General features: G+C 38.9%; 1 protein-coding gene across 6 annotated transcripts in view; it reads left to right on the top strand.

Annotated features, from left to right (window-relative positions):
* The window catches only part of LOC117430878 (calcium/calmodulin-dependent protein kinase kinase 1-like), a 67,980-nt gene that overhangs the window by 19,594 nt on the left and 20,865 nt on the right, over positions 1-27,521 (top strand). For 5 of the 6 annotated variants that reach the window (XM_059001607.1, XM_059001608.1, XM_059001606.1 and 2 more), the window contains 3 exons: positions 15,921-16,402; positions 23,110-23,157; positions 23,794-23,847. In XM_059001607.1, coding sequence (XP_058857590.1) covers positions 16,025-16,402; positions 23,110-23,157; positions 23,794-23,847 — 480 coding nt within the window. In that variant the 5' untranslated portion in view covers positions 15,921-16,024. Of the gene's footprint in view, positions 1-4,116; positions 4,276-15,920; positions 16,403-23,109; positions 23,158-23,793; positions 23,848-27,521 lie in introns of those variants that run through there. The other variant, XM_059001605.1, reaches the window with a different exon arrangement.

Below are 27,521 nucleotides of genomic sequence, written 5' to 3' on the forward strand. Positions count from 1 at the left end.
TCTACAAAGGGACACCAGCATTTGTTTTATCAAAAGGCTTATTATCAATATTCTTTTTACAGATTTCCATCTGGAAATTGACCCTACAAAGTATATTGATTAATACAAAGACATTTTTTGTTATAACCACGTGAGAAATGCTACAATGCTTGGGTTTTGATTGATTTATATATATATATATATATATATATATAATATATATATATATATACACACAAGGTTAAGATAATGCATTGTTCCAGTATCGGCCTGTAAATCGCATTGTCGTGTTGAATCTGATCAATAATAGCAAACACAACAAAGTCTGAACATCCTGTCCTTGTATATACTTTCATTGCCTGGTCTATGTTGTTGACGAGCCAAATAAGCGTTTGGTGGGTGAGTGTGAGAGAGAGAAGCATCTCCCTCTGCAGCCAGCAGGATTGTTCTCTGAAGCTCGCAGTCAAGCTGATCTTGTGGGGGATGACTAATGTATTTTGTTCTGGCAACGTGTGCTGTGTGCTTTCAGTTCCAGGCAGTTAGTTCTGATTTACAGGAGGCATATAGAGTATGCTGACTGGAAAAGCTGATCAATCTGTATTATAAATCCTGGCTATCTGGTGACTCTGAAATCCACTAGAAATGGCTGGCCTGTAATTATACTGTACAGCTATGACCAAAAGTTTTGCATTACCCTAGAATTTTAGGATTGCAACATTAATTTAAAAAAAAAAAAAAGTGTATGGAAAACTACAAAGCGGTATGTAATTCAATATGTTAATGTAACATTATTCAGGAAGTTTCATTCGACCTTTATAAAGCAAAATTAGATACAATTCTATAGGGTGATTTAAAACTTTTGGCCATAGCTGTACTTTATTTCTTAGAATTAGTTGTAAATACTTTGAATTTCACTGGTATCTCACAAATATATTCATACATTCAGTTTTGCTGAATTTTTTGGAATCTGTCGTCCAATTCGACTAACAGAAAAGGCAGTACTTCAGACCTTTTAAAATGAACATTTTCAATAGGATTGCTCGACGTGCAAGTTGTATCCTGGGACTATTTGTTATTCCTTAATTTTTAAATGAATAAAGCAACCACTAGAGATGCAATCGGCAACCAGTGTCCTAATCAAATATAGGACAGGTAATGAACAACAGTAACCCATGCATTGAGAACACTGTATTATAAAAAAGTAAGAAGCAAAAACAAAAAAATGAAATACTGTGCACATACAGAGGGCCCTCCTAATCGCACAGTACCTGAAACATCAAAACAAACGAGAATATATAGTATTATAGCCAAATGCTGGACAGCAGTAAACCAAGACCATGACCAAGGAATCCTGTTTTATATAACAAGAATTCTAAATCCGTAAATTCACCACTTCCCTGTCTCGGCCATCAGGTTTATTCAATTTGCAGTTACTGCTGTCTTATAAGGCCACTGTCAGAGTGCAGTGACTTTTATTTATGACAGCCTTGGTCTAAGGAGCAGTAAAATATTGTAACTGAAAGCAGTGCCGAAAGCAAAGTGGTTACAAAACTGAGAGCATGGGGTTTTGTGTGTGCATGAGTTCATTCATAGTGGTTTTAAGCCCTGATGTGTTTGTATTGCATCAAACACTGCACTATTTACGTATGGTATGTATGTACAGCTAGGGTCCTTCGTTTTCTGTGTTTTATCTTTGAGGAGCTCACTAAATACTGTAATTCATCAGCGACTCTGGTTCTTCGTTGAAACATCATCCTTATTGGAAAGTTAAAACGGTACTGTATTTGAAATACTGAAGTTATGAATTTTTTTTTTATTCTACTTGAAAGATAAATATCCAATTAAAGTAATTACTTCAAAATGGTTCAATTTGAAAGTTGGTGGAAATGTTTTCTAGGGGTGTAACACATCCCTAATGATTTCCATCCAACTCCTTCACTTTCTGCTTGTTTACCTCGGTTTGATACAAGTCTGATTTGAGCTGAAAACAGCGACTCTGACCATTAAAATCAATATACTGTGTATTTTCACTGTGTCTAAAAAAAAAAAAAACCCTGCCATTGATTTCCGGATGCAGGTCCTCTTTAAATAGTACTTACCTATGCAATCTAATCATAATGACAGACTCTGAACGCATTGCCACCCTGGCCTTTATCACGACACAATGCAGAACAACTTGTCTTCTGTGTTTTGCAGATAAACTGTTATTCTGGTTGACTTCCAATTCAAACGAAAGCCTGTTGTGAACTCCCACGGGCAGGGGTGAGCCCACAGCAGAGCAAAATGCGACCTTTGGAATTCAAAATCTCACACTGTTAATTTCGAAGGAGTTCTGTGTAAATAGGCTCTTCTGATCAGTATTCCTTGAAGTAAAGGGATTGGTATTCCTAGCTTTCCTGTTTTCAGTTACCTCTCCCAACAGGATTACCTTCTAACAGTAGACCACTCTCTGACCACTCGCCAGATTAAGACTACTACTTCTGTCTTTTTGCTTTATTATTTGCTTTTTCTGTTTATTAAAAATAAAATCTTCAGTTATGTGTAATTGTGGCAGGACATTATAGTGTGTGTTGGAATAAAGTTGGCACTAACTGGGGAATGGCCACACCTGTGATTGCTGGCAGAAATAGATTTCACTCCATCCCTGCTAACCTTCAAATCCATTATTGTGATTTCGTTATTTTTCTTTTATGATTACAGTAAGCAATCATTTTACTTTAATCTCCGTTACTTGTAATAAAGCCTTCTGCCTATGAGTGGTTAATGAGTACAGTACGAATAATCGCCCTCAGTCAGGATAAAGACTTCTGGCACAGTCTGTACCCAGGATGAGTCATCTTGGGCTGGAGCCATAACCCTCTAATCCAAGGTTACCAACCACTGTCCAAATTAGTTGGTCAAGCTAAATCTTCACAGTCCAGATAAGCCAAGACAGGCACGTGAGGCGAATGTGGTTGCAATTGGCAACAGTGTATAAATGGTTTGAGCCAAAAACCCAGTTCAGACTGGGACTGCAACACTATTGGAAATAAGGGTTTAAAGTTTGAATGATAAGTAAAGATAAAACTGCTGTTGTGAAATCCAACCCCAGTACTTCAGAAGTACAACTATATGACAAAAGTTAATCAATAACAATATAACAACTCTGGTAAAGCAAAGCAGTTTATTGAATACTGAATAGCTAGGTTAATAAAGCAGCGATTCACTTCACAATGTTACAGAATGGTATCCATCAGAGAACATACTCCAAGGGTTAATCTGAACAATCCAGCCCATGGTAATGTTATGTGAACCTGTTTATTCTTATCAGACCAGTTCCTTAGAAGTTGGTTGAGGATTGGGTTCTTTAACAGTGGAGTAAGGAACACTGGGGTGCTTCTCTGTGTCTTTCCAACTGCAGTCACCAGCCGGAGTCTGTGAGATTTGTATTGTTTGTCTAAACAGGGTTCCATGCAGCTTCAGCTCTCAACACCACCTCTTAAGACAACCAATCAGCAAGAAGTCATTTGCTCTTGGACCTTCAATTTAGATTTGTTTACAAAACAGGTGTGATATAACACATTATCAGACTCCACAACATTACCAACCTATTTGAAACCTAGTTACTTTTTTGAGATGCCAGCAAAATTGCAATTTTCGGGCACCAACTGTATGTGAAAATCAATCAAATTTAAAGGACATAAAAAAAGATTTACTAAATCAAACACATTTTTAATGAAAAGGCAGACTTGAACAGTTTACACAGATCGTAGTTTAAACATTTTAGTGGTTAGATGCAGATTTACAGCCATAATTGGAAATGTGATTCAGCAAATATCTTTCGTAACTATCACGGGGATTGCATTTTAAATATGGTACCCTAATAGCGTCCAAAAAAAAATTCTAAAAACAAACCTGAGAGGGGCCTAATAACTCCAACCATATTGGCCAAAGGGGGTCCCCCATTTCCAACCGCTCTCCTGCTTGTGGGCTATTCCTACAATGAGCTCCCATTGAGTTCAGAGCCTCCAGCGCATGCCCTTGCACAGGAGATCCCCGACAGCTCTAAACCCTGTCCCATTTAGCCAGTGACAAAGCAGGCAGGATAAACCTTTCAGAGGGCTAAATACGGCTGCAGGTAATCCCCAGGCAGAGTGACCCGGGCCAGGCTGAAGGCTTTTCTGATCAGTCCTCGCTAGCCACTGCTGCAGTGTTAATGCCGATGGGACAGAGTACCGAGGTCTGTCGGGGATCCATGCTGGCCAGATCATGCTGCTCTCTCTGAATGAGGAAACATGTTGATACGAACGCATGCCGGTAAGTACCGGCTTCTATGTGCAGTTCTTCCATGGGAATAGCTCGGGAGCAGGAAATCTAATTAGCTGCTCTTTGAAGGGGCAAGGTCAGCTCAGAGCAGTGAAGAGATCTCGGGTGAGATTGCTAATCTTTGTATTTTCAGGTCAGTGGCAGTTTGGGAGATGCTTCACTAATGTTTGTCTATTATTATTTATTTTTTTTCTCCTCGGTAGAGTAGTACATTTGTTTTAATGATTGTAATGTTATTGTAAGTTTGAGGAAGCAAAGGTTGAGCAGAATTTCTTCCTTCGTTTCTATGATTTTTATTTTTTACCTGAATTAGAATTTCTCTGACATTTATTTACATACCAAAACCTAAATAGCTGCTAAAACATTATGTACATTTATAATATCCCATAATGTTTTACATAGTGCCTTCAGTAATCCAGTACTAGGCACTTGCTGAAATGTTTGCCTGCGTGACTTGGTTTCTTAAAAGTTTAATCTTGTGTTTATCTGCTTGACATGACAAGTCTTAGGTGATTTTAATACTTCTGGAAGGATACGTGACCATTCCTCAGTAGTGTTAATGCGAGCCATACATTTATCTTCCTACAGAATGGCATGAATAATCATTTTAAAACCTAGAAATCACCATTGTACATAGCAATGGGTGTTCTAATAAATGTGCACGCTGCTGTAAAAAACAAACGTTTAACTTCAGAAGTGTGTCGTATTTTCTATACACGGGATGACATCCATACACTGTTCTTCTAACAGGGGGTTTATAATGTATTATCTGAGGTTGTCAGATAGTACAGTTGCAAAGCTGATAATATTGCTGCAGTTTTCAGTCTGTAGATAAGCATGAGAAGGATATGCTGTAGATTCTTGAAATGAGTGAAGAAAGCCATGTGTTTGTATTGTGTTAATGATGCATGCAATTAAGGTGTTGCCTAGCATAAGTAAGGCTTTCTTTTTGAGGGATGGTGAGTAATTCCGTTGCTTATGAAATGGTTTTAATGTGGTGACTAGCAAGTACCATCGTTAATCAGCAAATGTATTAGCAGTAACACACTTATGCCTATTTCTACTATAATTTGTTCTACATTAAAAGCTGAAGCTAATTAATACAATTTAATGAAAAAACATTCTTCAAATGCAGAGATGTTATCACAAAGGTCTGATGAAGGAAGAAGCACACAGCTTGGGCAACTTGTATTTGATTATTAAAAAAAAAAGTGTTTTAAAATTGTGCTTCCTACCTTCTGATCTAAACTTTCTTTTACTCAGCTTCCACTTATGTCCTCCTCTTCTTCTCTTTGTGCTACATTAGTCTTGGGTTAACTATCTAGACCATTTATGATTTTAAGACTTTAATCAAGTCCCCCAAGTGATTGCTTGTTGCTTCAAAAGAACTACATCTCCCAACACCCTTTGGTGTGTCCAATTGAGGTGTCTCCTATTACTTACAGTAGTCACATGATTCTGTTTAGTCCAAGCAACCAGGAATGAAGGCTACAAGTTAAAGTTCTTAGCACCTTCTATACCGTGTTTCTTAAAGTATTTTGTAACATGGATAAGTGGCTGTAAGCCAAACATTTTAATTAATGCAGTTGATGTAGCGTACATGGTTCTACAGGAGGCTGTGTGGTTCCTGCGTTTAAAAATAAATAAATAAAAATGTTATGCTCTGAAGCCGTCCCCTTTTGATGTTTTTCAAGTGACTTCAAGATGAAACTATGCTGGGGCCTATTTTTGGAATACTGAATTTAAAAGAAAACGATACAATCTGAAGCAGAGGAGCAGGTCTTATTTATTCATAGGGGCTTCTGTCACACCACAGTAATGTAGTATTAGTTACAGAGCTTTGCAGTGTTTTTGAGGAAACAAATGGTACCACTCCCTGGAATGAGGAATATTGTCTATTAACACTTTGCACTTTTTGTTCAGTTTTTACCAAAGAACTCCTAATACGTTTCCATTTGATCTATCTACAGTCCCAAGTTTATACATAAGCAGCATATGTTAATAATGTTACGTAGGTAAAAACAGTTCAATTAAATGAGAGAAATTTAATAATTGCATCAACATAAGCATAGTTGTTTGTCTTTTTTTTTTTTTTTAATGGTAAAATTATTGTGTTAATTATGTGGCACAAGTTTTCTCCACATCCCTATTCACGAGCAGTCTGTATCTACTCTGGAAGAAACCCTGTGTCACACTTCAATACTGTACAATATAAAGGCAAGTCATGTACTGTACTGAACAGCATCCTCTGGAATGTGCTGGACTGAGGGAAAGAGAGAGAGATGGAGAGAGAAAGAGTGTGCGTGCGTGCGTGTGTGCATGTGTGACTGCACTGCTTAGTGGATACCAGGGGGAGACCAAAGGTGATAATCAGGAATAACTAGACATCACATAACGTCATCTTTGCAGAAATGGGACTATGGGCAGCTAGAGTACATCAACTATTTAGTTATAGAGATATGAATGCACTGATGTTAGGTGGTGTGCTTTATCCCTGGCTACTGTAATACGTTGGAATTGACTGCATAAGGGAACACATCCTGTTATTTTATATATTTTTTTTAAAAAGAATAATATAAACCTCACTATTCTGGATTGCTCAGTATTCAATATTCCAATTCTGAACATGTCCTCTGACCCGTTTTGCCTTCTGGCCACAGATTTTTGAAGCAGCTGGTTCGCTGGGACTGGCTGACCTGTTGCGGGGTTGTCGTGGAAACATGTGCAGGTAACCATGACATTTTGACTGCGTAATAAATAATCAAATGTCAAGGTTAAGTAGAGATAATAGATGGCAGGTTGTGTATTGTAATGCTGCAAACCCATGGAGAAATCCTTCTTTAAACCCGGTCATTGACATTTTATATAATATACCATACAGGAGTGTGCAAATTTATTATAACACCCCATTGCTTCTGTTTTGATGTGCATATGAAATCAAACCACTGGAACGGAAAATCTTGGAAAATTGTCAAAATAGGCAAATTGGTGATTGTCTAATTTTATTGCTGACTTTAATAAGCCACACATGCAATTCATTTAAAATGGTAAGAAAAAAATAACACACCGCCACTAATTGTAAAATGCATGAGACTTTTTAGAAGTTGTTTTAAGATGCATAATTAATGCACAAAGTGGTCTAATATTTTCACATGAGTGCCTATTGTTTCCAGTATATAAAAAACCTAAAAGAGCCATGGCAGTGACAATGGAGGCCACACCAGTCCAGGGAACTAACCCCACTGCTCAAGCCTCTCTGGTAATTCACAGCTGCGGTCTCCACCACTCAGCCTCCTGTGCTTGACCTTCATTTGGAAGCTACAGCCTGTGTCTTGTCTGGAGGCTAAGCCTTTATATTTTCATGAAGCCCCCTTCATCATACCAGAGTAGATGAACCATTATGACAAATATTAGCAATTTGGGGGGTTTACCGAAGTGAATCCGATACACAGGACAGTGCAGTGTAAAATGAATTTGGTCAAGTCGTTAGCTAATTTCTCTTTTACACAGCAGTGTGCTGGAAAGCATCATTTAAAATGAATATTGCAATTAGTCAGCCGTATCGCAGTACTGATACCGTATAACTGAGGATCAAGGGGTCAAGACTGATGCCCTTTGACCTCATGTTTGATAGGGTTTGCCGGAAGCCGAAGTGCGATGCGTCATCGTTGCCACAAACCTGTTTCAAAAATAGCTTTCAGCAGCCCAAGAGAAAAGGAAATAGGTGGGGGGGAATCAGAATCTTCTGGAGCTCATTAAATATGCATGCGACTGTCACAAACAGTTCATGGCTAACAGCCAGCATAATGCAATGTTTCCCGCCAGAGTTCACAGAAAAGAAAACTGGAACATCTGGCATAAATTATAATAGCAGCACACCCACTCGCTATAATCTACAAATCTTGCGTTTTTAAAGTATGGGAAGGAATTAAGACAAAGTATATATTCAAGCACTCGAATGCTAGAGCAATGAAGATGGCAGATTTCAGATTTGTGGATGAATGATTTTTCTTTTGTAATTATGCTGGCAGAAATTACAGGCTGCAATACATAACAACTCAAAATAAACACTGAGGCCAGCATGTGGGCAAGCAGTAAAAGTAAGGCAGAGCTAGTGGGGTAAGATGATGAATTATCTTAAATTGATTTGTGCTGAACCACAACCCCCCCAAAGAATCACCCAGTCCTTAAGAGTTTCCTGCTGGTAGTCGGTGCATTCTGGCAATTGAATTACAATGACCAATTGCTGCTAAATGATGTCTTAAAGATTTTTTCCACCCCACCTACAGCTATGGCCAAAAGTTTTGCATCACCCTGTGGAATTAACTAAGTTTGCTTCATAAAGTCGAATGAAAACCTGCTGAATAATGTTACGTTAACATATTGAATTACATACCACTTTGTAGTTTTCCATATACTTAACGAAAAACTGACACAAATTGAAAAATGTAACATATACTGTACTACTATTATGGCTTCTGGTAGGCTTTTGCGATATAATTTTGTAGATTTCATGATGTTAAATAGAGTGATAGAAAACTTTTGGCCATAGCTGTACTTTTTACCAGATTTTCACAAAAAGACTTCAAAGCACTTTCTGCTTTGGACCATTCTTGCATAAAAAAAAAAAAACGCTTTCAAGTCTAAAGCATAACATTTGCACCAGAGCACCCTGCACAGGTGGCATGTGTATAGAGATCTGTTGTGTGCAAAGTGCTTGCCTTCAGTAGAGTGATTGCATTTGGATGACTTGTTTTTGACAGCATGTATTTGTACAGTTGGAGCTCCAAGGAAAACATGTCAGAAAGGAGTCCCTCTTGTGTGACATAGTGATTCATGTCTTCCCTTGGACTGAGCAGGGCTGTGATTCCGTACCACCATACAACAGGTGGAATTTTATTTTTTATTTGCATATTATTCATAAGAATCACTTGGGATTTTCATGGAGTGTGTTTGTTTTAATATCCAAGTATTTAAGCAAAGTGGGCTGTACTGCATTCAAAGCAGGAATTACATTACATTCCGTATCTTTATGTTCTTTAAAGTCAAGCACTGGATCTTTTTTATAATTACTAATATTGATGATCTTGGTTACTGTGTGAAAAACGCTTGTCCTTTTTGTCCGTGAGATACAATGGGGAAAATTGACCTGCAGCCTTTAGACCTTGATAAACCTGACCCAATGCTGTGCAGTGCCTTGAAGATGACAAGATCAACATACAGAACCTCCGATCTGCTGCTGAACAACCTCCCACAATGCCAGCCTTGAAGCAGGCAAAGTGCCCTGGAACAGTGACAGTTGCAGTGGGATAAGCTGGACTCCAAACTAAGACAGTACCAGAAAAATTGCCCAGGGATTCCAGCCGGCAAGTGGTGTTCTGTGATGGTTTAGAGTACTGTAGAGATGTTGTACCCAGCAGTGGGGAGGACTTCAGATTCAAGGACCCAGGACTGTGAAGAGGAAAGACATGAGAGAAGTGGCAATATGAGTACACACAATAACAATGCAGTAGAGATTGTTGCCTTTTCATGTGTCAGCTCACCCTGTTTTGGAGCTATGTGCCATAGCCTTGGGCAGGAACCTTTTATTGGAGAAACACTTTAAAACTAATCTCATGTTGATTTGAGGACATCTGAATGATTATTACTAAACACAATTGATTTGTTTCTTCCTTTTCAAATGGTTTTATTTCATAACCTAAAACAATCAAACATAAAGGCTGACAAACATTTTGACTAGTGTCTTTCACTGTAGCCCTATTGTTTAATGCTGTATCCTATAGTATAGCAAAAGCAAAATACAGCATAGTGAAAACATGGAACAACACAGATAAGTATGCTAAATCTATTCCGAATCATCTGGATCAACAATTAACTGATGTTAAACTAGACATGAAAACGAATATTTTGCATAACTGCAGAATGTTCCCAAAATGATTGAGACTTGTGGCATGATGGGTATACTTACAAATTAAGCTTCCATGCACTGTTAAGTGAACAGAATGGATTTAACCTGTAACATTCACACTGAAAATACACGAGTGATTAACTAGATCAGTCAGTCAATTTCACCTCCACTAGTTAATGCAGGGTAAAGCCTGGTAAATGCTTAGTGTGAGCAAAGCAAAGGAAACTGCAGAATGACAATCCACATTTACTGCAGCGAACGTTATAATGGTACACAGTAAGCCGGACTATTCAATATTAAATGAAGCTTTCTTGCATTCTCTTTCCCTGTGCAGTACACGCTCAGCACCTGCCAAGCTTGCTTTCTCTGTGTCTCAGATTTCCACTCTCTGTTCAGTTCTTAAATCTGTCGGCTCTTTGATTCCATATGATTCATTTGGCAGCAAGGCTTCCATGAGGTTTAGGAGTGAATCTGCCCCCAGTGCAGTCTCTCAGTGCGGAGCCCAGTGACTGGTGAACAGGTTGCGCTGAAAGGGTTAACCACCCTCCTGCCAGTGATGTGTTCAGTATCCATGAAAAATGGATCTCCCTTTCTTTGTATGCTAGGTCCAGCGTGCTGTGGAGGAAGGGGGAGATTTGCACCTCAGCAGGTCTGGATAAGTCAGCATTATACAGCCTTTGGATATTTACACTGCATTGCACTGTGTGGGGGGAAATGATTCATTTCAGCATAAGCAAAACTTTGTGGTTCTTGTCGGCCTATAATTTTGCTGTGCATTCATGCCGTCAAAATTCTTTTTAATCCATTAAAGCATTTATTCCTAGCTAGAACATATTTCCTAATCTGATGAATGCTGTGGGTTCATTTTACATTTCCATATATCAATAAGGGAAACATCTGAAGGTTTTTTGGATTTTCATTATTTTAAGCTTTACAAGTAGCTTCAGTCGTCTGTAACTTAATGCACCGTTTCAATCCTATTCATTTTGTATTTGTGCCTTAAATATTTGCACATCCAATATACAGTTCAGAAAGAAAGGATATATCTTAGTTTATTGGGTTGTCTTGTCTCCTTGATGTCTTAAATATCTACAGTAGGGAAGCATAAGCATACAAGTGTCTAAGATTATCTTTAGGAGTCGATTTCTATTGCTAACTAAAAGAAGACTTTTTTCAGTGTGCAGTAGGTTTGCATTTTATTCAAGATGTTATTTTGTATAATAAAATCAGTTTGTGCTTGCATGGTTTTCTGCATATTCATGGGAATGGATATAGAAGGGGGGATTACTAGTGTTACTTCAGCTGAACATATTCAATGAAAGGTGTGCACAGATTTCTGTTGAGCCCGCTTGTGATTGGCCCTTTGAGAGGTCAAGCTTTGCTTCATATGTTCACATGTCGACTCTGTGGTGTCACCACTGGAGGTTCAAAATAAGCAATGATTTGGTATGCAGAGGATTCCCATCAGTGGGATCAGGAATCCTAATTATATCCTTGTTGTTCTTCCAAGTTTCCAGCCTGTTATCCACATGAAAGAGGCCAAACTGTCAACTTTTCTTTCTGTAGGGGAACTTGTTCCATTTCTGCTGAAGGGAGGAAATGTGTGTTTTGTGCTCTGGTTTTTGTATTGTTTTTCAACGTAGTAGTGAAGGCTAGTGCCCAGCCTACGCATAGTTATTCTTTTGTTTTGAATCTTTTTATTTTGGCCCTAGTCCCAGTTTATTTTGTTCCTGTTTTTGTTAATTAAACTGCAGCTTTCTCTCCCTGGGTCTCTTTCCTGCCGGTAACAGCCTGGGCTGTGACGCTACACAGGGAGAAGTAATCCTTGGAAGAGAACACGTTTCTTGTCAGCACTGTACACTTTGTAGGAGGCAGCACACTGCAGCTCCTGAGTAGTTTTCCATTAACCTTGCTATATCTCGGACATATTGACAGGGGAAGGCTAAATTACTGTTAGATTGGAGTGGAAGCATTTTCAAGGCTCTACTTTTTGCTCACTGCCCCAATACAAGTCACAGCATTGTAATATTAAAGATTGTGGAGTCTACTCAATTGATGTAAAAGCAGATCTAAATATCATGTACCTTATTTTAAAATTATTTTTTTTCCAGACAGAAATACATAAAAGACATTGTTGGATGTTTCATTTTCATATTCTTGGACCCCCTTTATTATGTAAAACAGCAGCAGCATTTTGATCAGTCATAGTACAGATCTAATAGATCAATAGTATAGACTCCTATATGCTGAAGAGTCCTGGCTAACTGTTTATGGCCAGAACTGCTTAGAATCACATTTTCATCAACACTAGGCTGGGGAATTTCAATGAAACTTTGTTTGGAAGTGTACTGTATGTTAACGAATATGTTGTTGGTGGATGTTTCTGAATTCCAGTGTCAATGGTTTGCCTAATGAAGGCTACCTCTCATTCCCCTGTGACGTGGTCTTCATGTTTCAGCCCGTGGCTCCAGTGCTCAGGGTTACTCATTCACAGGCAGTGCTTCATACTTGTGAAGAAGGTTTAAGCAGGTGTACAGGGGATAGCTAAATGTACATTTATTAGAACGCCGCATTGTTCTGTAGTTTTGATTTGTTGTGCATAGGAAATCCAAGCATTGTTAAAATAGGCAAATTAGTGATTGCCTCATTTAATTGAGGACTTCAATAGGCCACACATGCAATTAATTAAGAATAGTAAGAGAAAAGAAACACACAGCCACAAATGGCCTAAGATGCCTAATTTAAAGCACAAAGTGGTCTAACGTTTTCACATCAGTGCCTATTGTTTCAATATGACCAATTTGCTGACCAAAAATGTAAATTCTCACACCCAGAGGTTTTCATGAAGGTAGGTATAGAAAGGATATGCAAAGACAAATCCTGAGGTGTTCTGATACATTTGTGCACTACTGTATATTATTAAGGAATTTAACATTTAGTATTCATTAAAGTATATACATCCCTTGTGATGTCATCCTTTGAAAATAAAATTAGATTTATGTGCTATAACAAATAATTCCCCTTTGATGCAAGATCCTGCCTGATATATATATATATATATATATATATATATATATATATATATATATATATATATACAGTATATATAGGTGGAGAAGTTCAGAGACTGCTGAAAGTAGTGTTACAAGGCTTCTTTAGCATTTTATACAGTTTTTATGGAGACAAAATGACAAGCCATGTGTTTGACTTGGTTTTTAAGAGTGCAAATTAGTATTTGAATGGATATGCACACTAAGTCTGAACTAAGACTGTCTCATTATTTAATTACTGAAGCATATTTATTTCAACAGATTAAATGCATCAGTGCTTTTTTTATCCAAAATGTTACAGCAGTATACTGGTACAGACAACATACTCTGAGCCATGACCAAAACTAAAGGACAGCTTTAAAATAAAACCATGAAAAGCCTTGCAGCCTGGTTGGATTAAGCTGCGTTTCCGTTTTTATTTTTAATATGTGGCGGCATATTGAAAGAACAGCTTGTTTTTCATTAATGAAAAATCTGGTTATGATGTGACTGCACTCCTGAGGTTTTTGTTAGAGGGAGAGAGCTGAGCTGCTGTAATGTGAAAGATTATTGGATTTAGGGCATGTCAGGGGAAGCAAATCTGTTTAGAAGCAATCTGAAATCAAATATTTACAGCAGCATAAAAACAAATTACCAAATATGAAACACACATACACACACACACACGCGTGCTTATGATAACTTACTGTTTTTGGTGCATCTGCACCATGAAACTAATCCTGTAAATCTCTGTAACAGATCGGACATTACACACAAGTCAAAAGATCACGTATCACGTTTTAGTATGGACCCCATTTATAAATGAACCAACTCTTTATTTATTTACAGCCCTCATGTTCTTCCTACCTTTTTTAAAACGCACCTCTCCTTGTGCAACAAGATAATGATGCAAATGACAGTCTCTAGATTTTTTAAAAAATTGTTTAAATATTAAAGGAATCGCTTTATTATTTATGATTTTTTTCCCTCTGAAATCTCTCAGTAGTAGAGGCTGGCTCATGTTTCTGCATTGCAGAACTCTGATCTCCTTGCAGTTTTTATGAGGAAAATAATCCCAGTGCTGGTGGTATGATCACTCCATTCCAGACGTGGGAAAATTAAATATTTCAGCTCTCTGAATAAATAGTTACACAGTTGAGTACACCAAGCCTGTACTGTAATTAATTCACATGACACTAGTACTGCACCAACTAACCAGGGAGTGGCAAGCGCAGGCAAGCCAATAAACGATGATGGTACTGTCGTGAAACAACGGTGTTCGTTCTGGTGTTTCACTGCTTAATTTAAAAGTAAAAGTTCTTATTTTGCTGAATGTTTTGAGAAAGACTACACTGCACTACAATGGGATTGATGAATCAATCATCACACACTCAGGTGAATTCATTGAAAGGGGATTCAGCATGACTTAACGTCATTTTTAGTCCAGAGTTTTCTTTCAGCTTCTGATTGGCAGGGTTCTTCAATAGACTGGAGTTTAATACTTGAACTCTACATACACTAGATGCTTTAGATTTTTTTTATTTGTCTCTGATTGCAGATTTTATACACAATCTACAAAAGTGACAAGGGGTTTAAAAACTTTTTTGCGCTTTAAATATATTCTGAAATCATGAGTGGGAACTTGGCATGTCTGAGAATTTCAATACTCCTTTTACTTGGGCCCTGACATTGCAGGGGTCACGTAGTGTTGATGCTGTAAGTCATCAGTTGTCCTTAATCAAATGTGTGCAGTGCGTGTATTTGTGCCGTGTCTGTGGGCGAATTCTTGTAATTGCATTTCATTCTGGTGTCTGCCTTGCATCGTTAGCAATAGATTTTCACAGTTGCTAGGCAGAGGCCTTGTAATCTTGGTATTCGGCTGCACTGACTGCAACAGCAAACTCCCTTGCGCAGTGAAGGAAGAGTGGTTGGTTTGGAAAGACGTGTAATTTGATTTAGCTCTTAGTGCAGAGGTGTCTTTAGATTTCAGCAGTGAGCAGATAATACTTTGCGAATAGGACCCCATATTTCAACGCTGAACTGAAATGACATTTAAGGTACTGCAGAGATACGAATACTGTAGCCAGTATTTATGGAAAGACCAATTTCATGGTACCTAGTTACTGTGCAAGTACTACTCCATTCACTAGTTAAGGTCAAATGATATTTTATACACAGTATTATTATTTTACATTATATAGAGGTAGTTTCAGATATAGGCACACAGGTACATTCCAATTTAAGATTATAATCAATATTTAATATTTATGTACTTTAAGTGGCAATGGAACACGGGTAATATAGATGCTGTTAAAATATACTTGTTACTCAGCAAGTACTGTTAGCTGCTAAACTGGGATGTGGAAGAGGGTGTCCTGGATTCTAGTCTTAAATTCCTTTTTAAAAGAGCAACATCCAGCTCTCTGACTCACATAGGAACTGACATGTTCCACAGCTGATGGTTAGGGAAGCGCTTAATGCTACCTATGAATACAATACATACTTGTGTGTTGCCTGACCTGTACTGATTTATTTGATTGATTCACCTTTGGAAACAGATTATTTATTAGTAAAGCTTATCCAGAGCATGATCAATTCATTCTTCACTTGCTGTATATGTGACATCCGCTTCATCTGAAATCCTTGTGCTGAGCTCCTCTTCAATGCAACCCACACTAACAAGATCTGTTTTATTGCAGCTCTGTGCAAGTTTTCCGAAGCAGGCTCCTGGACAGGCTAAAGTTCATGTGAGCTGCTCCAAGGATTCCCTGTCTCCACACTGCTGCACCATCCCCACTCTGTGATGTCCTCAAAGACTGACAATCCCCCTCGAAGAGCTAGCTCTGCGGAGATGGACTCTGAGCACCAGACCGAGCTTGCAGACAGAGTCGCAGCCATCAACATGAGTGCTGGGGACGGGCTTTCTAATGGGAAGAAGGGCTTGCAGGCTAACGGGACGAACAATGGGGATGGCAGCACAGGCAACTCTGCCAAGAAAGCCGCCAGGAGGCCCGTCCTGTCCAGCAGGAAGCTGTCTCTGCAGGAGCGCTCGTCTGGAAACAACGCCGCGGCAGGCTCTGGCTTCGGCCCGTACTCGACAGGGCCTTACTCCCATGTCTCACCCAGAGTCGCTCGCAGGCCGACCATCGAATCAAAGCACATCTCCATCTCAGACTCTCAGGTGAGTGCCAGACAGCTTTGGGTTGTACAGGAAGGGAGGAGGAGGAGGAGGAGGAGGAGGAGGAGGGGGCGTCTATAAAAGACGTCAATAAGAGTTTGTTTATTGAATACACTGTGGGTCATTTGAAGTCCTTCTTGAATATCTCTTCTGCTGAAACAGAACACTGCAGTGGGGGTGAGATGGAAGGGAGCTTCAGTAAGAAGTTCAGAAGATTAAATATTCCCCAAGCAAGTTATTTTTGAAAAGATGCTTGTAACAATAAGTATAACACAGAAGGCTGCAACAAGTGACAGGAAAGTGTCAGGAAATTAAAGGACTGTTCTTTAACACATAACAGATCACAGGTATATAAAAGGTCAGTTAATATATTAACTCAAAGTAACTTGTACAGTTCATCCATATATACATGCCTGTCTTCTTTAAACAAATATATTAATAGAAGTGTCTCCAGTGTCTGATCTCTTCAGCTCACCAAGGTACTTGGATGTAGACCTTCAAGGGAAATATTCATGCACACAATACGAGAGAAATACCAAGAGAGATCTAGTGCCCACCCTAACCTGACTAATTCTCTAATACAAGTGTTCAGGTCAGTCCTGTAAATAAACCTGTTCTCAGCTGGTCCTGTGTAAAAGTATTACTAGGCACACTGTTAATCAGATTTGTACTGTCCGTAGTTGTCAGGCTATAGCCATCACGAGAAAAAATGACTTCTGAAAAAATACTTCTCCTCATTTGAAACCTTTTACAGCATGGTCCGTTTCAAGACACCTACTGATTGTAATCTGTCTCTGGAAGTACAGCTGATATGCATGGATTTGAGTGTGTCCTTCTGATGTGTTTCACTAAACATGATGCTTCAGCAACACACCCTGCATGGTAAATGTGAGAAAGGGGCCACTTACAAAGAAGAGCTATGTAGTTTCACTGTAGACAATATTCAATTGTGCTGTCAAAGTTTACAGTAAAAGGACTGTATGTTGAACCAGTGTAGCCAGCTCTTAAACCAGTATCACTGACTTTTCATCTATACAACCCACCTAAAACCAGTGCTGAGCATCGGCCAAATCTGTTTTGCACTAGACTTTCTTGACTGGGCAAAAGCCTAAGATATTCAAGACTGCCTCAGGTTTTCCCTCATCACAGTGATTTCTGTGGCTGCTCAAAGAGACAGAATTACTGGCCTTTTCAAGTGGCATTGAATGTACTTAAGTCTCCAGCAATTGAAGCCTCTTCAGGGTAGAAGTACTGCTTTTCCAGAAAATGCTTCCCGCCCCCCACCACCAATGTCCTTGCAATGTCAATTCCCACCCCCCCTCCCTCCCCCCTCGTCACACTTGCAGCGTCCGTCCTCTTCACAGTCTCCACTCAGGCTCATTTTAGATCGTTATTAACCATGCCCTGTCCTTGCCTTACGCTTGCATCCCAGGTAACAGGTACATGTCCCTGCCCCCAGCCTGTCCTGTTTTGTCATGTTACCGATCGCTCTGGTTTTGAACACCAGCCACGATGGGGATGAATGGTCACGTACATGTGATAATCGTGATCACTGCAGAGATTTATCAGCCTGATGAAACCTGTTAATCCTCTCAACCCTGGGAGTGGCCTTTTCACTACCACAGCACACCTCAACATGGCTGTTTGTCACTGGAATTAACAGGTTCTTCTTGCTCCGACCTTGGTACCATAAATACTGATCATTTTCTGATACACCTGAGACTTCAGTTCTGTGTCTACTACATAATCATCTTATACTTACAAGACTCTGTGATGCATTCCGAGGTAACCTTTAGCAGCTCTGATCTAAAGAGGCAGGATCATGCTACTACCTGCAACATGAGGAAGTACTGAATGTAATCTGAAAGCTCCACTGTAACAAAAATGGAAACACAAAGAAAATACTGAACATTTTACTCCTATGGGAGTGAATATTTAACATGAGCTTATATGCCAAACCCCTTCATAAGCATAAGACATTGAGAAAGAAACGCCTGTCATGGAATACATAGTTTCTTTTTAGGACTTCTAGGATCACTATGGAGTTTGACATTTTGCTTTTCTCCAGCTAGTGTTGCAACCTATTTATCATGAGTCGGGAAGCCCGACAGCATCAATAACCTGCGCATTATCTGATCAGAGACCTCAGACACAGAGGCAGATGTTTGATGTGATAAACCAGTAAAGGAGAAAATCAATTTACCTTCTGTAAGCACGGCTGCTTGAATGACTGCTGCAGCATCAATACACACCATCCAAGTGACCCCCATTACACGGGTCAGACTCGCAAATTGACATTAAGACCCACAACTGTCATTCTACAACCCACAAAATACAACGTCTGTGTAAGATCACTGTTCGGGTGATGTAAAAAACTGAAATGTGTCATTATCAGGATATGATTGTGTGTACACTCCACTCATTGAAGGGCTCTTAATTCAAGATGAGAATTCAATAATGTTTAATTAACCAGAGTTGTTGTTTTCTTTTTAATTGTATTGACTCGATGTAATTTTATAATTCAGGTCAGATTAGTCATTATCCAACATGTTCTTGAGGAAGGGGGATACCCTGAGCCCCCACTCATCCAGAGCAAATAGTTTGGACCAGCAGTACAGCTGATGAAACTTGGGGCCTGTGCAATACATTATTATTATTATTTATTTCTTAGCAGTCGCCCTTATCCAGGATGATACGTAACAAACACGTCTCTGAAATATTTTTCAAACATATTTGCTTCACTCTTCAAAAGATGAATTGCATCAGTGACTAGGACTGTTGCAATTTTATATTTCCAGTAATTGGGGTCTATTTTAACAGTCTAACAGTGGCGGATCTTAATACAGCTGTCCTACAATGTATAAACCTTTATTTTATTGTATGTAGTAATATTAATAAGCAGGTCAATACAATTATCATCAGTAACTATTAAACACTCCAATAGAGATACATTTACAAATAAAAGAAACTTCATTCAAGGACAAATGTTTAAGGTCAACGTTTTTCTTGAGAGCTTCATTTGAAGACTACGTTTCTTCTTTTAGTATTTCTCAATTAAAATCGCCCATGGGGAGAAATCCCAAGGATAACAATATAGAATAAAATGTCTGCAGTGTTTAGATCCGCCACTGGGTATCATTAAAATAATAAGTTTCAGGAGAGTAGTTTTGATGGTTTTCTAATTTAAATATTCCCATATTTAGCATAATGATATTGAAAAAAAGACTTAAATTAAAATGTTATTCTGCCAGCCCATTATTCAATCGCAAATTAGACTTGTCTAACGCCAGTGACACTCACACATATCCTATTCATAATTAAAACATTTACAGACAGACATTACAGCAGGAGACTTCAAATGATATGTGCCATTAAATAAGAAGAAGTAGTTAGTGTCAGTCCAGCTCCCAGCACTGTGATCTTCACACAAATTAATTCATTTGAATGAGCTACTGGGATATTAGTAACTCTGCAGGTATCTTTAGCACCCTGTTAAGACGATGATGTTAATAGGTTTTTATTTGTATGCAGATTTACAATGTGTGGCATAAGCTGTGCCATGAAATCACACACATCAGAGACCAGTAATGCCATCTTGAAGCAGGTGCAGAGGCAAGCTCTAATTGAGAAGGATTGTATCTGTACAAAACTAAGCAGGTAGCAAGAAGGAGCAGTTTTGAGTAGCTTCTTGCTAGTTTTACGTCAAATGAACAGTTCTCAATAGACTCACAAGTCATAGAAAACTCTTAATGGACATGGATGCTAGTAGAGCCAAAACGTACTCATTATTTGATTGCCGGATATTGGCAGAAACGATGAACAGAAGGAAAGCGCTTCATTGCTCCAGTGAAAAATGTGCATTTCATTTCATGCACCCTTTCTCAATATTATTCCATTTAGAATAGCAGAATGTGGTGTCGTTTTTCTTTTATAAATTAAATCAAATTGCATGAATTAAACAAATACTCATGTAAACAATAACACTTTCTTTTCTGTTTCTCTTATGTCACTCCCAAAAAAAACAACAAAGTCACATACTGTGGGCAAGAAACAATCTTTCTGGTTAGATAAATGACAGTCTAGAGGATGCAGCTCTGTGATTTTGAAGGGAACGGCACAACTGAAGAGTCCCTCTGCATGACAGGAGCAGCCTTGTCAGGGCAGCGCTCTCTCTCGGATGATTTTGGAGTCTCCCCTGAGGCTGCCTTTTAATCACATTGCAACATCTTCACAGCCCCTCCAACTAAAAGATTTTTCACACCGCGATTGATTTCTTGTGCAACACAGTAAGGAATGCGGAATGCAAGATTTCTGGTTTACACACAAAGTTCTGCATAAAAGATTAATTCTCAAACTGAACGTAGTAGGGATTCAAGGAAATGCATGCACATGGATTAGGGAGTGGTTAACAGGTAGAAAACAGAAAGTACTGATTAGAGGAGAAACCTCGAAATGGAGTGAGGTAACCAGTGGTGTACCACAGGGATCAGTATTAGGTCCTCTGCTATTCCTAATCTACATTAATGATTTAGACTCTGATATAGTAAGCAAACTCGTTAAATTTGCAGACGACACAAAAATAGGAGGAGTGGCAGACACTGTTGAAGCAGCAAAGGTCATTCAAAATGATCTAGACAGCATTCAAAATTGGGCAGAAACATGGCAAATGAAATTTAATAGAGAAAAGTGTAAAGTATTGCATGCGGGCAATAAAAATGTGCATTATAAATATCATATGGGAGATAGTGAAATTGAAGAAGGGAACTATGAAAAAGACCTAGGAGTTTATGTTGACTCAGAAATGTCTTCATCTAGACAATGTGGGGAAGCTATAAAAAAGGCTAACAAGATGCTTGGATATATTGTGAGAAGTGTTGAATTTAAATCAAGGGAAGTCATGTTAAAACTCTACAATGCATTAGTAAGACCTCACCTAGAATATTGTGTTCAGTTCTGGTCACCTCGTTACAAAAAGGATATTGCTGCTCTAGAAAAAGTGCAAAGAAGAGCAACCAGAATTATCCCAGGTTTAAAAGGCATGTCGTATGCAGACAGGCTAAAAGAATTGAATCTATTCAGTCTTGAACAAAGAAGACTATGCGGCGATCTGATCCAAACATTCAAAATCCTAAAAGGTATAGACAATGTCAACCCGGGGGACTTCTTTGACTTGAAAAAAGAAAAAAGGAATAAATAGAGATTAGATAAAGGGGCATTCAGAACAGAAAATAGGAGGCACTTTTTTACACAGAGAATTGTGAGGGTTTGGAACCAACTCCCCAGTAATGTTGTTGAAGCTGACACTCTGGGATCCTTCAAGAAGCTGCTTGATGAGATTCTGGGATCAATAAGCTACTAACAACCAAACGAGCAAGATGGGCTGAATGGCCTCCTCTCGTTTGTAAACTTTCTTATGTTCTTATGTTCTTATAAGTAAATGAATAAAAGCATTCCGAGATTCCTTGTGCCTCATTTCCATATAAATGAATTTATTATTAAATGAATCATTGATTCATCTCTTGCCGTATATGCAACTACAGCTTTTGAGAGAGGTAAGAAATTAGTCCTTAGTTTAATAGAGTGTATCACTTTATTCTAGGAATCAATCACAAAGGAACCAAGGTCCCAATACATCTGCACAGGAGAACAGGACCAGAGAGTTACTCGAGGCAGCTAGATGAGCAGTCCATTCTTTCACTTTTCTAATGCATCTTTTGTCATGGGCTTTTCTAGCACTTAAGCCATGGCACTGGTTGGGTTTCAAGCAGTTTTGGAAAAGTGCCAATTGCTGCGTTTAAGAAAAGCAACGCCATGAGCTACACAAAATGTGAGCTTGCATGTGTATGTGCACAGAAGAAATAAACTCTCCTTCCTGTCATCACTCGTTTTGTTTGTGGATATCCGGCTTTTCATTAGAGCGGTTCAGTTTACCAAATCTGTCGCTCTCCCGCAGCTGCCTTTTAAATCCGTCAAGCTTAAAGAAAGAGGAAAGTTGTCATCCAGCTCGGGTTTGATTTATAAGAACAAGTGGCAAGCTTACAGAGGGCAGGACGGCAGAGAGCCATGAAAGAGTGAATGGGAATTGGAATCTGGATGCTTTTTGTGTTCGCAGTCAAGATGTTGATGGAATGGCATGTGATTTTATTAAACCTTTCAAAGCTGGAAAACCCGATACATCAAGGGTTTGTATTGCAGAGGAAGATGGGAGGCTGGTTAATGTTGCTTGCTGCTGCAGGGCTCCAGGGAGTGAGCAGGTTCCAGTAGTTTTAGTAGTTCTTCTTAAGGTTTTGTTGCCCTGTGCCTGTTCATTTTAGCGGGTTATAAAGTCAGCTGGCTAATTTGCATGTCGGTATAGAAATGCTGCTTTTTAAAAATCGACATTGGAATCTCTCCTTAACACGAATGCAGCTACAGTACATCAGCCTCTGTGACCCAGGGTGGCACATCCTAGAGTCTTCTTCTCTTGCATGATTCGTCAACCAAGTTTTTCCCTCAATAGTCGAATGCATGACAAGTTCAGTTGGCTTGAAAGCCACCCTGCATTCCAACCTAATAAAATCATTTGGAAGTGGTTACCTGCAGCCCAATTTGTTTACGTGTTTAGTCCCAGGTTTTAGTCTTGATTTGATAATGGATCAATTGAGAGCTGTTCTCTTCCATTCTCACTTGAAAATGCTTTCTAATGCTTTGACTTTTTCTTTAATTTCCAGGACTGTGTACAGCTGAACCAGTACAAGTTGAAAAATGAAATTGGAAAGGTTGGTTACATAAATTGTTTTTATCTATATCTGGACTAGAACATTTGTGGGGGTTGCTGTCAGCAGAAGGATCACTTTCCTTGTAGCTGTCGGAGGCACTCTGTATCACAATAGAGGCTCTGGGAGCAATGATGGTTTTCTGTCCTTCTACTTTTTGTTAAAGAGCCATGATTAATGAATGTTCAGCGGCATGCCAAACCAGATGGTCACAGACAACTTTAGCTTCAAGTAGCTACAAGGGATGTGGGTTTGTTTCCAGTGGAAAGCTGAGGGTGGGGTAGAAAAAAAAAAATCCTGAATTGTTCACCAGAAGGACCAATTAGCTTAGTTTCCAGTCCCACAAACCCTGAACAGCTTTCTCCATGCGTGCACTGTTGTCATGATTGCTCTCCCTCTGCAAGCAGCTTCATTCAGGTCTCAGGAAGAATGTTAGTAACGCACGCAGAGCAGCCTGAGTGAGCGCATGGGGCTGAAAATAAAATAAAGTGGGTGCAGAGAGTCAAAACCCTAAACGTGTTCAGAAAAGCTAAAGAATAATGTACCCCTTAGTGACGGAGAGGCAATATGAAGTAAAAGCTATTTATTTAAACGCTAAAATGTGTTTGTTTTTGTTTGTTTGTTTTTCTCACCCTCAAGGGCTCCTATGGGGTGGTAAAATTGGCATACAACGAAGATGACGACAAATACTACGTAAGTACAGTGGCTCCTGAGTGGAATTCACATTCTGAGATGTCATGTTCTGGCGAGTCTTTCTGTTCATGCTATGCTCGCCCCTCTGCTAGCTTGAGACATCCTCTAACTGTCTGATGCGTTTCGTTGGATTCTCGCAGGGAAACCTGACAGCCTGCTGTTCACAAGGGCCCTCAGCACACCTGGGGAATGGGTACAGTTTGTGTGGAGTAGGTGGTGTGGCAATCCAGACAGGAACATGGCAAGGTGGTGAATAGGAAGCCAATAATACTTCAGGTTTCTAGATTGTTAACATATATTAAGTAAATGGGTTTGTAAAATGGAATCTATGGTAACTGTTCACATATTTCCCTCATTTTTACCCATTTAAAAAAATTAAAAAAACACCACATTTATGTAGTGGACAGCAAATACACAATTCCATTTTAGTAATGCCAGTCTGTTCAAGCCCTTTTCAAATGGCAAATCCAGATACACTTCAGTAGCTTATGGAATGTTGCACTGCTGTCAAATCTACTGACAAGAGACAGAGCACGGTCATGTTAGTTAGGGGATCGCAGTCACTTCTCTCTCGCTGTTCACTGAGACCGATGCCAATTGATTTGTAGATTTCAATAGTCATTCCCATTCTGACAGTATGAAACCCCTCCTAGCAGTTTTCACTGTACCCCAATCTGAGCAAGAACCTGATTGGCTGTATGCCAAATCACTCAAACTTCCTCCATTTACAAGCATTGCTCTGTTTCACACAAACAGGACTTATTCAGAACTAGCAAAGCTAGATCCAGTTGTGCATACAGTATGTATGAATTATAAAAGAGGACATTGAGACTTCTCATCAAAATGTGTGTCAAAGGAATTACTAGTTTTAGTATTTCTACTGTACATTTATACACTGTATATAACAAGGTTGCCACATTCTGTCCTTTCTTGATATGGTAGAGCATAGGTGATGTATGCAGTTCAATCCAGTTCCAACTGACTATAAAATGATGACCTTCAACATTAAATATGAAGTGTCATAGAAATGTTCCTTACTGTAGTGAAGCCAGCTTTCCTATACCACTGTACTGGAATGAAATGGTTGGCTAAGGAACAGCAGAATGTATACACTGTTTATACAGATATAAAATCTCTTGGCTTGTTGAGACTCCGAAATAGAAAACAACGCTGGAATGTGAGCCACAGTCACAAGCAGGAGTGAACAAGGCTTTCATTTAATGTGTGTCTGTACAGTACATTTAGATGGTATTGTATTGCATTATTGAGTTAAACAGAACAGCATTAGTGGAGGTGCAACACACTTTGTACTGTATTTACATTGGCTATGTTCCAAGATAAGGATGTCACCAGTACGTTAATGGAAAGGCTGCTAATGTACTAAAAAAAAAATGTGATAAAAAATAACTGCATAGATTATATTAATGGCTCTTAACACGTTCACGATTTTCTGAGATATCAGGTCCATCCAGTGAATGGAGAGCTGAACTGAACCCAGCTCTCCATCACTTACTACTTCATACGAGCCTAAAAACAAGTGAAAAAACACAGCAAGTAGGGAAGAAAGACAATGATATGTTCTGCTTCACCAGCAGGGAATCGCGCTGCTAGCTCTTAAATGTTAATTACATACACGTCTCTCCGTTTAGCACCCGCTGGGGACCACAAGGTACGCAGCGATATAAAAACACAAAGCAGGTTCTTCCTCGGGCTGGTTCCAGAGAGACAGAAATGACGCCCCGAGCCACCACCACCCCACCTTTACTGCTCTGACTGACAGGCACCCTGCTTTTAACAGAGATACAGTCCATGTTATTCTGCTTAATCAGCCTGTCTAAAAGCATGTTTCACAAAAGAGCCTGCCACGGCCTATCAGGTAGCAAGCAAGGGGAACCTTACAGAACTGTAATTAGTGTATCAGTTTTAACAGTATGGCTTTGTTTCTACCAACACCAAAGACACACGCAAGCAGTGACACTCCCTCTTCTAGGAAAGAGCAGCGATAAACAATTATATGTTATATATTTAAAGACTGTTCTCTACATCAGTTTTTTTTACCATTAAATTGACCTACTGTATCATTTCACTGTTGATGCAATATGGTAATATTACATCTGTACCCCCTGGTCTCCCACAAAAATCATCCCAAAACATGCAAAAACTATTGCTGCTATTAACTTAATGGCCATCCAAAAGTTTGCAGATATAAAATGTGATTCTGTTAGCAAATATCACCTGCAGTGACATTAGTTTAATAGAAGGCATCATGTTTGCCATCTTAAATGACGCATCATTCCAGGTAAAAACACTTTTGCATTCCTGGCAAGAGGAAGAGGAGTTTGGGCGGCGCCTGCTGATTTGTGTTTAATATCAATGCAAATCGGCAATCGGGTGTTCTGTCAACAACCTCAAATATCTGGTGACTGATATTTTAACAAATATTGAAGAAAAAGAACCAGAAAGTGATCTAATTAGCAGGGAGATTTGATTCTTGGTAATTCCTAGCCCTTTTTCCTTGTAACACAAAAGTCAAGACCTGGCTGGCAATATGTAATGTATTGCATATGACAATGTTGGCTTGTGAGACTGGATTGTAATCATAAAAGGGTGGTAAAGTATTGTATGTGCTACACCAATGATGTTACAGTGTTAAGGAGAGTATTGAACTACAAGCAAATGTTTTAATAAAAGTCAGTTTGTAGAGTTTGTGTAATACCTGATTCTCTAGAAATTCACCTGTTCCGAGAAACTGCATTTGCAAAACACCAGTCTGCCTTTTTGAGGTTTGTATTAAATATTCATAACGTGTAGCTGAGCAAGCAAGCAGAATTTCTTCTCTGTTCGGCCGTAATGGAAGAAAACGTTCGCCTTGGATGCAATGTTACTTTAGCTGGCAAACTTTTTTTTTCTGCTGAGTTATGAAGGCTTTCTCTTTAAACAAAGGCTGCTGCTGCTGTTGTTTGCCAACAGAATGGAGTTTTCCATCTACAGCACAAATACAATTTCACTGAAGTACAAGATGAATAAATACATTTCAATGCAGTGATCCTGTTTACCAGCGATTTGTAATATAATCCCATTGAATTCATCTGATGCCTTGCCCTGGGTACTATTCACTTAAAAAAATGATTATTAATATGTCTGTAGATGCATTGAATTAGCAGCGAATTGGGGATTTACACATAACAGTCTGAGCTTTAATTAGGAGACTGCAAGTTATCTGTGGATTTCTCTTTTGAAAGGAGAGAGCACACAGCATGTTACATCTCATTATGCATTCACACACGAATCAAACCCAGTACCCCATCAAATTACCCATTGATAAAAAAGAGAATAACACTGTTCTGTACAGTAGAAAGTGTGTTATTTTATTTAATCATTTATGCATTGGTTTCCGTTGCATGATATCTTTTTGATAGTCAGTTATAAGGTCGGTTATATGAAAGAATGTGGACTTTTTTGCCATCCTATCCATTTCGAGCAGTGTTTGTTCAAATATTTGAATATTTGTCCCAACACTAATTATTACTGCTTCCGGCCTACACAGAGATGTGGTGAATTTTAAAGTTAGATTTAAAATCAATGTATGCAATTTGCTTCTCATAATTACATGTTAACCTTATTTGTGAAGCAACTACTAGTTGACTTGAAATCAATTGCTGCTGTACTTTTGA

The sequence above is a fragment of the Acipenser ruthenus genome, chromosome 26 (genome assembly GCF_902713425.1).
Source record: "Acipenser ruthenus chromosome 26, fAciRut3.2 maternal haplotype, whole genome shotgun sequence".
NCBI lineage: Eukaryota > Metazoa > Chordata > Actinopteri > Acipenseriformes > Acipenseridae > Acipenser > Acipenser ruthenus.